The following is a 13,201-nucleotide window of genomic DNA, read 5'->3' as shown; positions in this document are numbered from 1 at the left end:
TTCTCCCCTAAGGCAAACTAAATTGTTCAGAAATGCCCTTTCCGTATAGGAAGATTACCTGACCTCAAGGCTCTAAATTTCTGTTCTTTGCTTTCCTGGTGTAGAGAAATATCTGATTCTTTCCTTTCTTAGGCTGTCTGCAGCAAAACTTGTGCATTTTTCTTAAGGAGTGTCAGCTCCTTCACCAAGTGCTGGGAGTTCTGTTATCAGCCCAGTCAAGCATGAAGTTAAACTTTAGCTTGGCTTTGTCAATGCTTCTGAAGGCATAACTTCAGCTTTGTAACAGAAGAGGGGAGAGGCTTCAGGTCATTTATATTAAAAATCAGTAGTTCATAATGGTTACAAGTAAAGGGATTAAAAGATTACCATTTTATTTAAGAGAATGTTACAGAATCAACAATTGGGGATTGCTAGTGTTGATTTCATTGGCAGACATATTGAACTGATAATCATTATATGTTTTGGCAGAAGATCACATTTCAGTAAGAGCTTTTAATCACATTTGACTGAACTTAATGTTATAGTTAGTTACATGTATGATTATATAAACACCTACAAACTTCAAATAGAAGCTACATTTGTGACTGACTTGAAAGCATCAAGGTTTGTATGATGGCAATTGTCATGGTGCCATTAGTAAGATTAGATGAGGTACAACAGTAACAGTGCTGTGTTGTGGTGGGATTACGTGGCTGGTGTGACATGCTACCAGGTGACAGCTTCTCTAATATACTATGTCTAGAATCTTCTACTATATAACAGAAACATGCAGCAGAGTAACCTACTTTTACGGTTGAATGGGTAAAGTCCTAATGATGTCTAAGAATTTTCAGCATCGTCACAGTTCACTAAAAATAAATTCTTGCCGTCTGACATGGGTTTGTCTGACATGAGTTTTTTGGCTTTCTATGCCTTCAGACATGTCTTATTCCTATTTTCCTTAATCAGATTCCTGAGTTTTTATAGTTTGCATTGTTTTTCTAACTTCTTTCATTATTTATATCATTCTAGTGCAGGGCACTCCTGATCTGCAACTGTTCTGGACTTTGAAAATATTTGACAAGAGTAAAATGTTAACACATAGTCATTTCCATAAGACAAATTACTTAATTTGAGTTCTTTAAAATGTTCAAAAAGTAACAAATTAGTATCTTACAACTGTGAATAAGTAACTCAAATGCAAGGAAGTGCTAAAATTAGGTCCTTACTTTACCATGAGAGCATTTTCTAACTTTGTTGCACAGAAGTATTTGCAGATCAGCATTGCTGAATACTAGAGAGATTTTACATATTTTATTCATTGTATCCTCAGTTGTGCTTTTGTATTGCTGCAGTAAAATTCTGTGCATCAAACAAGTTACTTTCATGTAGCAAATGTGGTGTACTGTAGTAACTCCTTCAGTTTTTATGCAGAACTGCAAACTGAGTGAATCTTTTTTCCATGAGTGCTAATTAGAAAGAGTCTTAGTAACAGATGCTCAAAAGAGGAACTGGTTTTATTTGCAACCTTCAGTAACATTTTTTACCAGCAAGGGCCAATGCAGTGTTTCTGGTGCACATTGTGTTCTGTTTAATATTTCAAAATGCCATGTTAAATTGTTTCCAGGCAATGATTAAAGATCTCATTGAAACTTTTTTGTTAAAAGTCGCTACAAAAATTTTTGTTTTGTATGGGAATAAAGTAGATGTGAAACTACTCTAAATAAATCATCTAACACTTCAGCCTGGTAGGTGTTCTGTGCTCTTCTCACCTAGTTAAGAGTCCTTCTTTCTGGTAACTGTATATTTCAGTGCCATTAGATTAATCTGAGAATTAGTGAAATGTTTGTATTTATCTGATCATCTCTTAAATAGGTTTCTTTAGAGGTTCTGCCTGTAAATGGCTATTAAAAGAACATTTACTATATGTTTTGCCAGGGGGTTAAAATTTGAAGCTACCATATACATCTGACCTCAGCATCAAAACAGATGAAATCCCAGTGCACACAAATCACCACTGGCCCTTTTTGGAGGAAACTTTGGAACATGAGAAACAGTAGTAACTAGGAGAGTGGAAAGGTGAACTAAGAGAGAGTGGAGAGCTAGAATTAAGTATTTCTTAATTTAAAGCTGACTCTAGGTCTTTGAAAATCAATGTAAGCTTTCAAGAATTGAGCAAAGAATTTTTCTTTCAAGCTTTTTTATAAGTACCGTAGAAGAGCTGCAATTTTTGGGTGTTTTTACTCTTATGCATCTCTCTTAATTTGAATTCAGTGAACTGAATTCAAGATCCTAATTGACTGTAGGACATTCTTAAAACTCCACTATTTTTAAAGAGAAATTTAAAATGTCATTATTCTTTTTAATAAGATAAAATACATTTCAAGATCTCCCATTTAAACTACTAAAATTTTGGTGTATGATTTCATTTTCCAAAAAAAGTCTGTGGTTTCAATGGGACTGTACATTCACTTCATGGTTTAAGCTTTGCTACATGAAGACAGCTTCCTCTGCTGCCACGACATATTTGCTTTGTTTAGATCTGCGTTCTTATTGCCCACATACTCCTCTTGCCTCCCCCCCCAAAAAAACAAAACATTTGACAGCATCAACTCCCAAGTATTTTCCCAAAACCTTACAGCGAGTCCTTGTCAGACAGCTTGAAATTTTGACTTAGCTAACCTAAGGGCAGTGAAACTATGGAAAATGTTCACCAGTTTGCTTTCAGACCAACTCTGCTGCATGTGTTCATAAGTTCCATAAAGATTGCATGCTTTACGTTTAATACAAACGATATCTTTTTTTTCACACCCATCCTTGCTTTTTATATTTTATTTTTGTTTCCCTTGCCTTGGTTGGATGCCTGTGTGTGTTTAATCCAAATCCCTGTCCAGTCCTGGAGTTTGAACTACGGAAAGCCAAGGAGACCATTCAGGCCCTTCGAGCCAACCTGACTCAGGCTGCAGGTGGTGTACATAAACCTTTTCTTAAGTCTCTACTTTAAACAAAGTAGAAGTAGCTGAGCTCATCCTCTGTGAGAGAGTAAAATTTAGTTACTTCTTTTTTCCTCCCCAGAAAATGAAGTTCCTTTGCAGGAACGAAAAAATTATAAATCAAGTCCTGAAATTCAGGTAGGTGGCCGGTGATAAATCAACTTTGCATGGATTTTAGTATGAATATGCTTCCATAGTTGGAAGGGAGATAAACCAAAGATCTAGTGTATTTTCTTTATTTTTTTCCAGGAGCCAATCAGACCTCTTGAGAAAAGAGCTCTAAACTTCCTAGTTAATGAATTTTTATTGAAGAATAGTTACAAGCTTACATCAATAACATTTTCAGATGAAAATCATGATCAGGTAAAGTTTGCTTGTGGGTTTGTTTGGGGTTTTTTACACGCCTACTTTCCATATTCTGATCTTGTCATAAACTCAAGTGAACTTAAGTGATTTTTCCTGTGCATGCAGTTTGCATCATATATATGAGTACTGTCAAAGTTAAGTATGTTAGCATTTTATATATAAACCGTGGTTTGAAAACACAGCAGTTTGAGCAGTAGTTTCCCAAAATTTGTAGGAAGGAAACAGAGTGCTTGCATTTTTTAAAGGAAGCAAAACAAGGAGTGAAGTACTGCAACTTAGATATTTCCTTGTATTCTGGTGTGACACACGTTCAGTTAAACTCGGGGATCTGGATCTCAAATGTTACCTTTTCCCTAGCTCATACTCAGTTGACTTGTGCAGCATACAGAATTTACTCATTGGTTGTCTTCTGGGCATGTGTATATGTGTGTGTGAGTGTACTTAATCACCTGTGGCATTGAGTATAGTATTGAGGAAGCTCTTGGTAATAAAGTGTTATCTTAGATCTTTCCCAACACAGCTATGCTTTGATGCATTTTTCTTAAGGTGATCGGTTTTAATATCTCCATTGGTTTATGTTTGATGGGAAGAATATCTTGGGAAGAATGTGTGGAAGGTTCTAATTGCATTCTGACTGCTTCTGGGTAGACACAACACCAGTAACATCACAATATGTTATATATATATATATACGTAACACACACCCAGCAACACCCAATATGTATCAAAATTCCACAAAACTGGAATATTACCACAAGAATTAAATATAGAATTTCATCCACTTTTATCTGTAATTCGTTCTCCTGTACTTTTCCTATCTTTCCTACTTTTCATACCCTAATCTGTAAAGCAAGTATGTTGTTAAATAGGGTTTCTGAATCATCCACCACCACTGAATATTTGCAATTAACATCCAAATACTTGTGAGAATAGAGCCCCTAAAAGAGAAAAGGTGAATAGTTTATCCTATTTGTGTTCTCAACTGAGAATATTTGTGTTATGAGACTATATTAGCAAAAAAAAGCAAAACTCTTAATTCTAAGAAGTAACTATAAACATACTGCAATTAGCATATAGTAGGCACATTTTTTTCTACATTATTCTCATAATTCTTTGAGAAAATAATCTTTCTTCAAATAAATGTATGTGATCAGACTGTGGAAAATATATAGTGAAGACTGGGAACAATAGGAAAAAAGTTTAAACCAGTACTTGAACTTAATGTTATTAAAGAGACCATCACAACTCCCGTGTAACAATGCACAGACTTATTTGTATATACAGACGTGGAATATTCTTGTGCTAATAGGATGATAAGATGTAAATGAGGAAAGGAAGAATATAGAGTGATGGTTTGAGACAGAAGGCCCTTGTATTGTTTGCACCTCACTATCAGTCGTCTACAGAGCTGTTTGAGCTATATTGGACATCAGAAGGAATTTATTTATGGAAATGTTAAACATTGGAATGGAGTGCCCAGAGAGGTGATGGAGTTACTGTCCCTGGAGGTGTTCAGGAAATGAGTGGATGTGGCCCTCAGTGCTCTGGTCTAGTTTACATGGTGATGATCAGTCAAAAGTCGGACTTGATGATCTCAGAGTTCTTTTCCAACCTAAATGATTCTGTGATACACCTGCACTTGTGAATGAAATGGGAACAAAATCTATATTTCTGCCTTGTATCAAGTTCATTGGCTTCTGTTCTGATTCTAAAAAGTGTTCATGTCTTAGCAAAAAAAAGTAATCTATGTGGTTTGGAAGGTACTCTCTCCAGTATGTTACCAAGAGCTTCACCTTTATGGTGAAACTGCTTTGGCTCACAGTGGATCCTTCCTTTTCTACTGTTGTGTGCCGAGTTAAGCTTCTGTCTGATTTATTACAATGCAGTCTTGGTGTGAGTATTTTGCTTTTGTGTCACCTGTGGTCAAATGAGGATGATAAATGAAAATAAAAGGAAGTATATTGTATGCTTTAGTTTCTTTTATTCTTTTGAAGGATTTTGAACTTTGGGATGATGTAGGATTGAACATTCCAAAACCTCCTGACCTGTTACAACTCTACCGTGACTTTGGAAACCATCATGTTACTGCAAGGGATGTGGTGGATGCATCAGTTGGTGTAGAAGATGATGAGTTAGAGGCTGATACTCCTATACTTGGGACCGTTCCTGTATTTGAAACAGCACCACAGTCAATAGAAGTAAGACTGTACAGAAGAAGTGTCACAGCTCTTTGATGTACTACTTAACTTCATTGCACTAAACTCTTTTGTTTCTGTCTTGTGTTTAGCAATGTTTGATAGTGCAAAAATTAGAAGATCAAATTAGTGTGTTAAACAGTGAGAAATGGTCTTTGATGGAACAAATCCAAAGACTTGAAAGGTATGTACTTATCAACCTACTTGACTCTTGATAAATGTTGGATAAGTTTTCAATGTTTTTCTAACACATATATGAAACCATAACTTAGATATAGGAAATGATGGGGAATTCTCCAGGGCAGGGCAGTCTTTCCTTTTCAATACATAGTATTTGATTAAGAAAAAGGAAGAGACTTCAAACGGATTATTTCCATATTATTATCTATATAATTTAATATTGTAAGCAATTTTCTTTCAGTGTAACTTTTTTAGTTCTTTGAAAACAATTGCTTCTGATCTGTTATACATAGGGGTTTTTTTCAATTAGTATTATGTCACTCCTTAATATGTACAGCTTGCAAACACGTCAGAAAGATGCTTGTTTTAGCATTTGATGTCAACACAGCTTTTCTTTCTGAAGAGCAAGACTAGTAGACATGACAATATCTTTAATACCAGCAAAAAAAAAAAAAAAATACTTAAAAGTTTGATTAAAACATATTCTGTAAGCCATAAGGTATCATTCCCCTTAAGAGGTGTACTAATGCAACACGTGGGAAAGTGCATAAATTTTAAGTGGCTTTGTTGACTTGCATAGTTACCATTTCAAAGCCAGATAGGATAGCACATATTGATTCACCACTGTATTAATTTATGTTTTGCATCCTAGATAGAGTTCTGTCTTGTGACAATTTATGTCTCCGTGCTAGAGTTTGGCCAGAAGGAGATAAAACTGTTGTTACTCACTTGTTTCATTGATTCACTCACTCAGGGTGCAACATTTTCCCTGCTACTAATTATTTACTAAAGTGCTCAATGAAGTCAGTGCTCATTTGAACAGTCTGTGTGATGAAAGTTATTTCTATTATAGGAATTCTTAAGCATTCATGAATTGAGGAGGGACCTCTTGAATATGTTGAGCTCTTCAATATGTTGTCTTTATATCTGTGCTGCAGTGGTGTGATTTGCACAGCATTTGCATGAAAAGCTACAAAGATATTTCATATTTTCCTTTTTCAGTGAAATAGATCTTCTCAAGAATGAAAATTTTGCTGTGTCAACAGTTTATGGTGTAGCTCCTCATCCTTCTTTAAAACAAGTGCCTCTCACGGTCTCAGAGGACAATGGACGGTACTTGGATATCAAGAGCTCTGAGAATGACAATAAACATGGAAACATTGACGAAACAAGCCTTGCTTTATCAGCTGAAGTAGATTCAAGGACTTCTAAAGATGATATGCTAAATTCTGTGCCCTCTAAAGAGACAGAGAAACTGTCCTCATGTGCTCCTTCATCTAAAGCTGCAGTCCACTTTGATAAACCTAATAGGTTAGTGATAAGTTGTAAACTGCATGCTATTATTAAAAATTCTAGTAAAGTGAGTAGATATTTTTCTAACAGTGAAATTCTGCCAAATGAATAGATCATTTGTGTTTTGAAGGCAAATAAAACACTTACTTAACATACCTCTGGGACAGAGTGCTGGTATTTTTATATTGTGCCTAATCTCTGTAGGAAGGAGTACATATGACAAACCTGCAGTTTTAGTGTTAAGTTTCAGAAATTCTTTTCACTTTCTACTTGTTTCTAAAACCAGCCCTGTTTGTTGCAACAAAAAAATAGGTAAAATGAGAATAATGAATGGGAAGTCAAGAGAGTTCTGTTCTCTTTTAAGTATTAATTTCATAATTCTCTTCTGCTTAAAGAAAAATGGGGATTTTTTTTTTACTGTTTCTGTGTAGATGTGTAAAACTCCTAGACAGCAGTACTATGTTTCATTTACTTGTTTCGTAATTATCAGAAAGATATCTAATGGCATACTGCTTTTTTGAATTTTGATTTTGGGGCAAGCCTTCACTGGGTAGCTATGATTCTTTTAACTAAAATAAGGTGTTCGTATTGTGTTATTTCTTGGAAACTGAGTTTGTGCTTGTAAGTGTTCTTGAGAAAGCCCTTTCAACCTGTGCAAGTGTTTTTGTAGTGAAGAGGGAGGTGACTTGTTCATTAAGTAATAGATAAACCACTGTAGTCATCAGGAGTAACATGGACCACAAACATAACGAGGGTACGTACAACTTGTAATTGTTACCACTGTGGACAAAGATATGCAAGTAGCTCACCTTATGATCTTACTGTTGCTGTTCCTAGGGAATCAGGTAGCTATCCTGCTTTGTCTTTTGTCAGTTCCCTTAGCAAGCTTTTGATGGTGTTGGTGTACCATAATTTGTTTCTAGAATTATCTTTCCATCTGAAAATAGCACATAGAAATCTGTGTGACATTCTGTGCAGATCAAAAAATAAATGCAGGCTTGTAGCAGGGGGGAGAAAAGGAGCACCCAAAGAAAAGGAGTTGCTAGCCCTGCTAGTAATTACCTTTTCTTGCAAACACTAACAGTCCTGCTTTTTCTGGATTTTCTGTACTTCTTGCAATAACTTCTAGGGTCATGGCTACTTTTTCAGTGAAATCTTAACTTTTAGAATTGGACAGGAGGAAAGATTTCTGATTTCTGAATATAGTACTTCGGAGTCTCATAACAAATTTCTTCTCTCTTAGGTGGCTATACTAGTGTTTAAAAGGAAAGTAGAACAGCTTAGATTTTTCTGGAAAATGGTTAGTGATTCAGTTTAAGCTTTGCAGATTTTTTCTTTTTAAGCTTCTTTCATATCCTAGCTGGAAATCTAGACTATGTAGTAATGAAAACGTAGAGCTGTTGTGCATCGTTTGCTATATACTTGTGTACCTACTTTCATTTGGTGTTTTGCAAGTCTCTTTTTGCTCAGATTAGTGGTGAGTGGTGGGTGGCATGAAGTGCATGAATATTAGATTGATGGTTTGGGGGTAGTGAGGGTGTATATTAAAATAGGATTAAATCACTGAGTGAGGAATGACCTGTGGTTTTCCAGTGGAATTTATGATGGTAGACTCTAGAAGAGCTGCATTTGTTCTGTTGCTCACAGCTATTTTAACCATAACTGCACATAGATTTGTTTTAAAAGTAGTTCAATGAAGCCGTGAGTCCCCATTGAGTTAAATTCACAAGTCCCCTCAAATGCAGTTCACTGCTGAAATAAGTAATGCATGTGTAATATGTCGCTATTTTTGTACTTCGCTTTGGGCTTAATATGTCAGCAGAGGGTCAAAGGAAAGCATATTTGATACAGTGTTTTATAGACCTGTATCTAGTACTAAATTTTCTTCCTGGATTATGCCCTAGGTTTGTAATAATGCAGTATTTTTTTTCACTAAGAAAATAGATTAATTGTTAAATGTTTTGAGATCTGCAGGAGAAGCAGCACGATGGAAATGCTGGCTATTATTGATTTCAATCTAGGGTTATTTGTAGAAGATAATTACTATAATTTATTCAGAATGTACTAAGAAGGGTTAAAAACTAAGACTATCCTAAAAGGCAAGATCGTTACTACCATATCTGTAGAGTCTTTTCTTGGCATAAATCTTGCCCAGATGGGCAGAGAGAAGAGGAAGTGAGCCTGCTTTGTGTGACTGCACTCAGAGCAGCTGTGCGTGCATGCCGGCAAACGAGGACATGGCCATCGTTGGAAAAATGCCTCAGTTAACAGATTGCATTGCAAAGCACTAGCAGTGGTTTAAATAGAGTGCACCACATGTGTTTATTCAACTAATTTAAGGTGTATGGTAATTGCACCAAATACAAGGTGTTTTCTGTATATAGCAGTCCTGGCTTTTTGAGTGAATTGACTCTTTTGTGCCAGAGCTATATAGAACAGAATTGTAGTGCTTTTTATTCGCTGTACTTTCTTATATTTGGACATCTTCACTACTGGCATCTGTTGGCCCTTGAAGAGACTTGCCACTGGCTTTTGTGCAAGAAGCCTTGGTCTTTTATCGGTTTTGTCCAGCAAGGGTTTTGTTAGACTTCATTAAGGAGAAGCTTTCTGGACTCCAAGCACAGCCAGCAAATGTAACAGGATCCACGCTGCCCACAGCTTGCTGTTATTTAACCCACAGGGAAATTCAGTGACGTATTGTCATACTTACTTTTTATTCTCTGCAAAGTGGGAATGGAACTTTGCCCTTATGTAGGATTTTAATTAGGATTCCAAGTAGGAAAGGATCTGTTTCTCTCTAGAATGAATGCCAGGTTGAAGGACAGCCTGGGCAAAGGGCCTTGCCTCTGTGTTAATGTTAAGCTGCTGCTTTGCAATGCTTGCTCATGTTCCCCCAGTGTAAAAAAAAACTCTACAATCTTGAGTAGAGGCTATGAATCTGTCAGTCAAGACTATTTTATAGCATAAGGACTAACATATTGTGAAACAGAGGTCCTTTACAGCTAGCTACCATTCAAGTAGTTTAGTAACTTTTTTAAAGTGAACCTTGGACAAAACCAAGCTGAATGGAATTAAAACAAGCTTCTTCCATTAAAATTTAAAACGTACTTTAAAAATACATACTGTTAAGAAAAAAAAATGATTTTAAGTAATAAATAGAAATTCTTGTTTGCCATAATTTTCTAAATAGTGAGAAGAAGAAAACTAGTATATTTATTGATATCCTCTTGGATTAGTTTAAGCATTTATAACTAGGCGCTTTGATTCTTAGTGGGCTTTTTCAGTTAGAAAAGAAGTATCATGTTTCAATCTTTACATTATTTAATATTATGTTTCAGCGTTTAGCCAGAAGTATGTCCAGGCACATAATGGTTTATATGCTGGATTATGTGCACTTGTGTGTATTTTTGAGGGTTCAAAGGTGTTACCAGTTTCCACATAAAAAATGGGAGTTGCCTCCCCTCAGTGTCATTAGAGCATTCAGCAGATGATGGTAATGGGTGAGATGCTTTCTGTGCATGTTTTGGAAGACAAATGTTGTCTTTCTTCTTTAAACATAGTGGAGAAGCAGTGTTAGATTAGCATCTAAGTACAGGCCTCAGATAAGGTAGAGGAAGCTGTCATTACTGGGAAAAATAGGGTGCTGCTGCTTGCCTGTTTAATGTAAGGATCAGTAATTCTTTTCTGAGAACATTTCTGCCAAATTACCCTCTTCAGACACGGCTGTTTTGAAGCTTTTGTCAGAGTTTGATATGGATGCTTAAGGCTTTGAGTAGCTCCGGTGCATTGGTTGGTGCTGGATGTGGCCATGGGGCAGTGCTTGTGCAGATGCACCCTGTATGAAGGCTTAAACAGCAGTTTAAGATTGATTTTGAGGTTCTGGCAGCATTTGAATCCGGTTAGATCCCAAAGTGGCAGCTGAGCAAACTGTTTAACCCTGAAGCTCGTAACTTGACTGACTACTCAAATGCTTTTATGCAATTTGCAGAATTAGGGCATTAAGCAAAAATACTGTTTTGTGTGATTTCTTTGCCCGCCCCACCCTGTTTGCATAATTGTATGCTTCCTCTTGTATTGCCCAAGTTTCCTTTTCTTCATGCTTTGGTCCTGCTTTTGTCTGTGCAGCAGTTTGAAAGATGTTGTATTTTTTTGGAACTAAAAGTAACTTCTTAATTAGGACACTCAGGACTTCTTACTACAAACTAAGCGCCTTAAAAGTCAAAGATAATTTTAAAAGTTCTGTAGTATGAATCACTTAAGCATGCTTTCTGGGTACCATTTTACCTAGCTGATTAAACCAGAGTGAAAGGACTTATTTTACCGCCTTTCTGACTTACGCTTTCTTCCCCCTCTCCCTTTTTGATGATATTTCAGGAAATTGTCACCAGCTTTCCATCAAGCACTACTGTCTTTCTGTCGGATGTCAGCAGACAGCCGTTTGGGATCAGAGGTATATTTCCAGTTGACATAAACTAAAAGATCCTTCATTTTGCATGGCAGCAATAGTTAAACAAGTAATAATTGCTTTGAAGCAAGACATAGATGGAGAGATGAATCTATGTGCAAGAAAGTTAAGAAATAAAGATGTGCTTTCAGATTTTATACTAAATATAAAACTTAGTGATAGAGGTGTAATTACTGGGAACTTTTGAGTCTCTGCAAGTGGATTCATGCTTTTGAAATTACTGACACATCAAAAACTTACAGCTTAATGCGTGGGAGTTAATTAAATACTTTTCTGGTAAGTGATCAGCCTGCTCCAATTTTTATTATTCCTTTCAAATAGTATTTTTCTGTTCCTGTGCTTCTAAAAAAGGCAAACAAGCAACTTGATTTTCTAGGTATCTCGGATTGCAGACAGTGAGAAAAGTGTCATGTTAATGTTGGGACGCTGCCTGCCTCATATTGTTCCTAATGTGCTGCTTGCAAAGCGAGAGGTGAGGAACCCTGAAAATTGACATTTTGTTTCCATCATGATATTTTGTTGTTAATTTTGAAGATGTGTCTAATTTCATGGAAGTCTATTACTTGCAATCATGTTCTTACTTTTGTGCATGCATCTCTGCTCCTAGAAAATGGTTTTACACCTCTGTCAGGTGAGTTCAGTAAACCTGCATGGTATCCTAATATTTCTTCCTCTGCTTAAGGCACCCATTAGCATTCAGCAAGACTGTTACTGTAGGTCCATCTGTTTGTGGTAGCACAAATGTTTTTTCTTAGGGAAGACCATATCAATGTGCATTGTAAAGAACAGGGGCTATGACTTCAAATATTGTTTGGTTTATTTAGTCTATGAATTTAAATAAGGAATAATGGTCATGTTCTTTTGCAGCACCATGTACTTCAACAAAAATAATTTTCAACAAAAAAATTGTTTTAATGTCTTTTCTTGGAGGCTCCATGTATCAGCCAAGTAAAGTTTCATCAAAAATATCCCTTCATCAGGAAATGAGCAATCTTGCTTATATGTTTTCCTTAGCTTTAAAATGAGAATGACTAAAAATTATGAACATGTAATGTGTATTTTGAATGTAACTGAAGGTGATGGTTTGCATAATCATTCATACTACAAAAGGAAGGGAAAAAACAGTGACTGGTTTTGTTTCACTTTGTTTAAATATTGCACATTACCAAATATGTAAAAAAAAAACCGAAAACTGAAGGCATACCAAACAAAAATTCAGTGTCCTTATAGCTGACACTGAAATAAAGGGTTTGAAGTAGCATATCTCGTTGAACAAGTTTTAGTCCTTGTTGACGGGACCTACAGTATGGTAGACTTAGTCGTGTGTTTTGCATAACTTCATTTTAAGGCTTTGAACATTCCTCAAGAAATTTGTACTGATCCTGTAATCTAAAATTTTATACCATACAACTAATTATCAGCAGCTGACATCGTGAACTTGAGATATGTGCTGTATTTTGAAAATTCATAAAAGGCTTTTTATTTTTGAGGGGGAGGGGTGTTAACTGGGTGCTCTGGAAATGCTTCTGTCTTTCACAATAATTCTGTGAATGTTCCTGGATCAGTGCTTAATTTCTGATTTCTTTTTTATTCCTTTCCTTCCTTCTGCTTGGCAGGATGTGGTATTTTGGCTTATTTTCACAGCTTTTAGCATAATCTGTGTAACATATTGAATATTTTTGTGATCTTTTAGTGTGTTTCCTACTTAGGTTGTTTTACAGTGAAAGTTA

At 36.0% G+C, this 13,201-nt stretch overlaps 1 protein-coding gene across 5 annotated transcripts in view; it reads left to right on the top strand.

Annotated features, from left to right (window-relative positions):
* The window catches only part of RELCH (RAB11 binding and LisH domain, coiled-coil and HEAT repeat containing), a 76,952-nt gene that overhangs the window by 22,246 nt on the left and 41,505 nt on the right, over positions 1-13,201 (top strand). For all 5 annotated transcript variants that reach the window (XM_058831848.1, XM_058831847.1, XM_058831849.1 and 2 more), the window contains 8 exons: positions 2,874-2,945; positions 3,055-3,110; positions 3,222-3,335; positions 5,333-5,536; positions 5,626-5,717; positions 6,716-7,024; positions 11,381-11,456; positions 11,848-11,943. In XM_058831848.1, coding sequence (XP_058687831.1) covers positions 2,874-2,945; positions 3,055-3,110; positions 3,222-3,335; positions 5,333-5,536; positions 5,626-5,717; positions 6,716-7,024; positions 11,381-11,456; positions 11,848-11,943 — 1,019 coding nt within the window. The remainder of the gene's footprint in view (positions 1-2,873; positions 2,946-3,054; positions 3,111-3,221; positions 3,336-5,332; positions 5,537-5,625; positions 5,718-6,715; positions 7,025-11,380; positions 11,457-11,847; positions 11,944-13,201) is intronic.

The sequence above is a fragment of the Poecile atricapillus genome, chromosome 2, assembly GCF_030490865.1.
Source record: "Poecile atricapillus isolate bPoeAtr1 chromosome 2, bPoeAtr1.hap1, whole genome shotgun sequence".
In the NCBI taxonomy this organism is placed as follows: Eukaryota; Metazoa; Chordata; class Aves; order Passeriformes; family Paridae; genus Poecile; species Poecile atricapillus.
The sequence above is the reverse complement of the archived record's forward strand: the minus strand, read 5'-3'. Positions and strand labels throughout refer to the sequence as shown.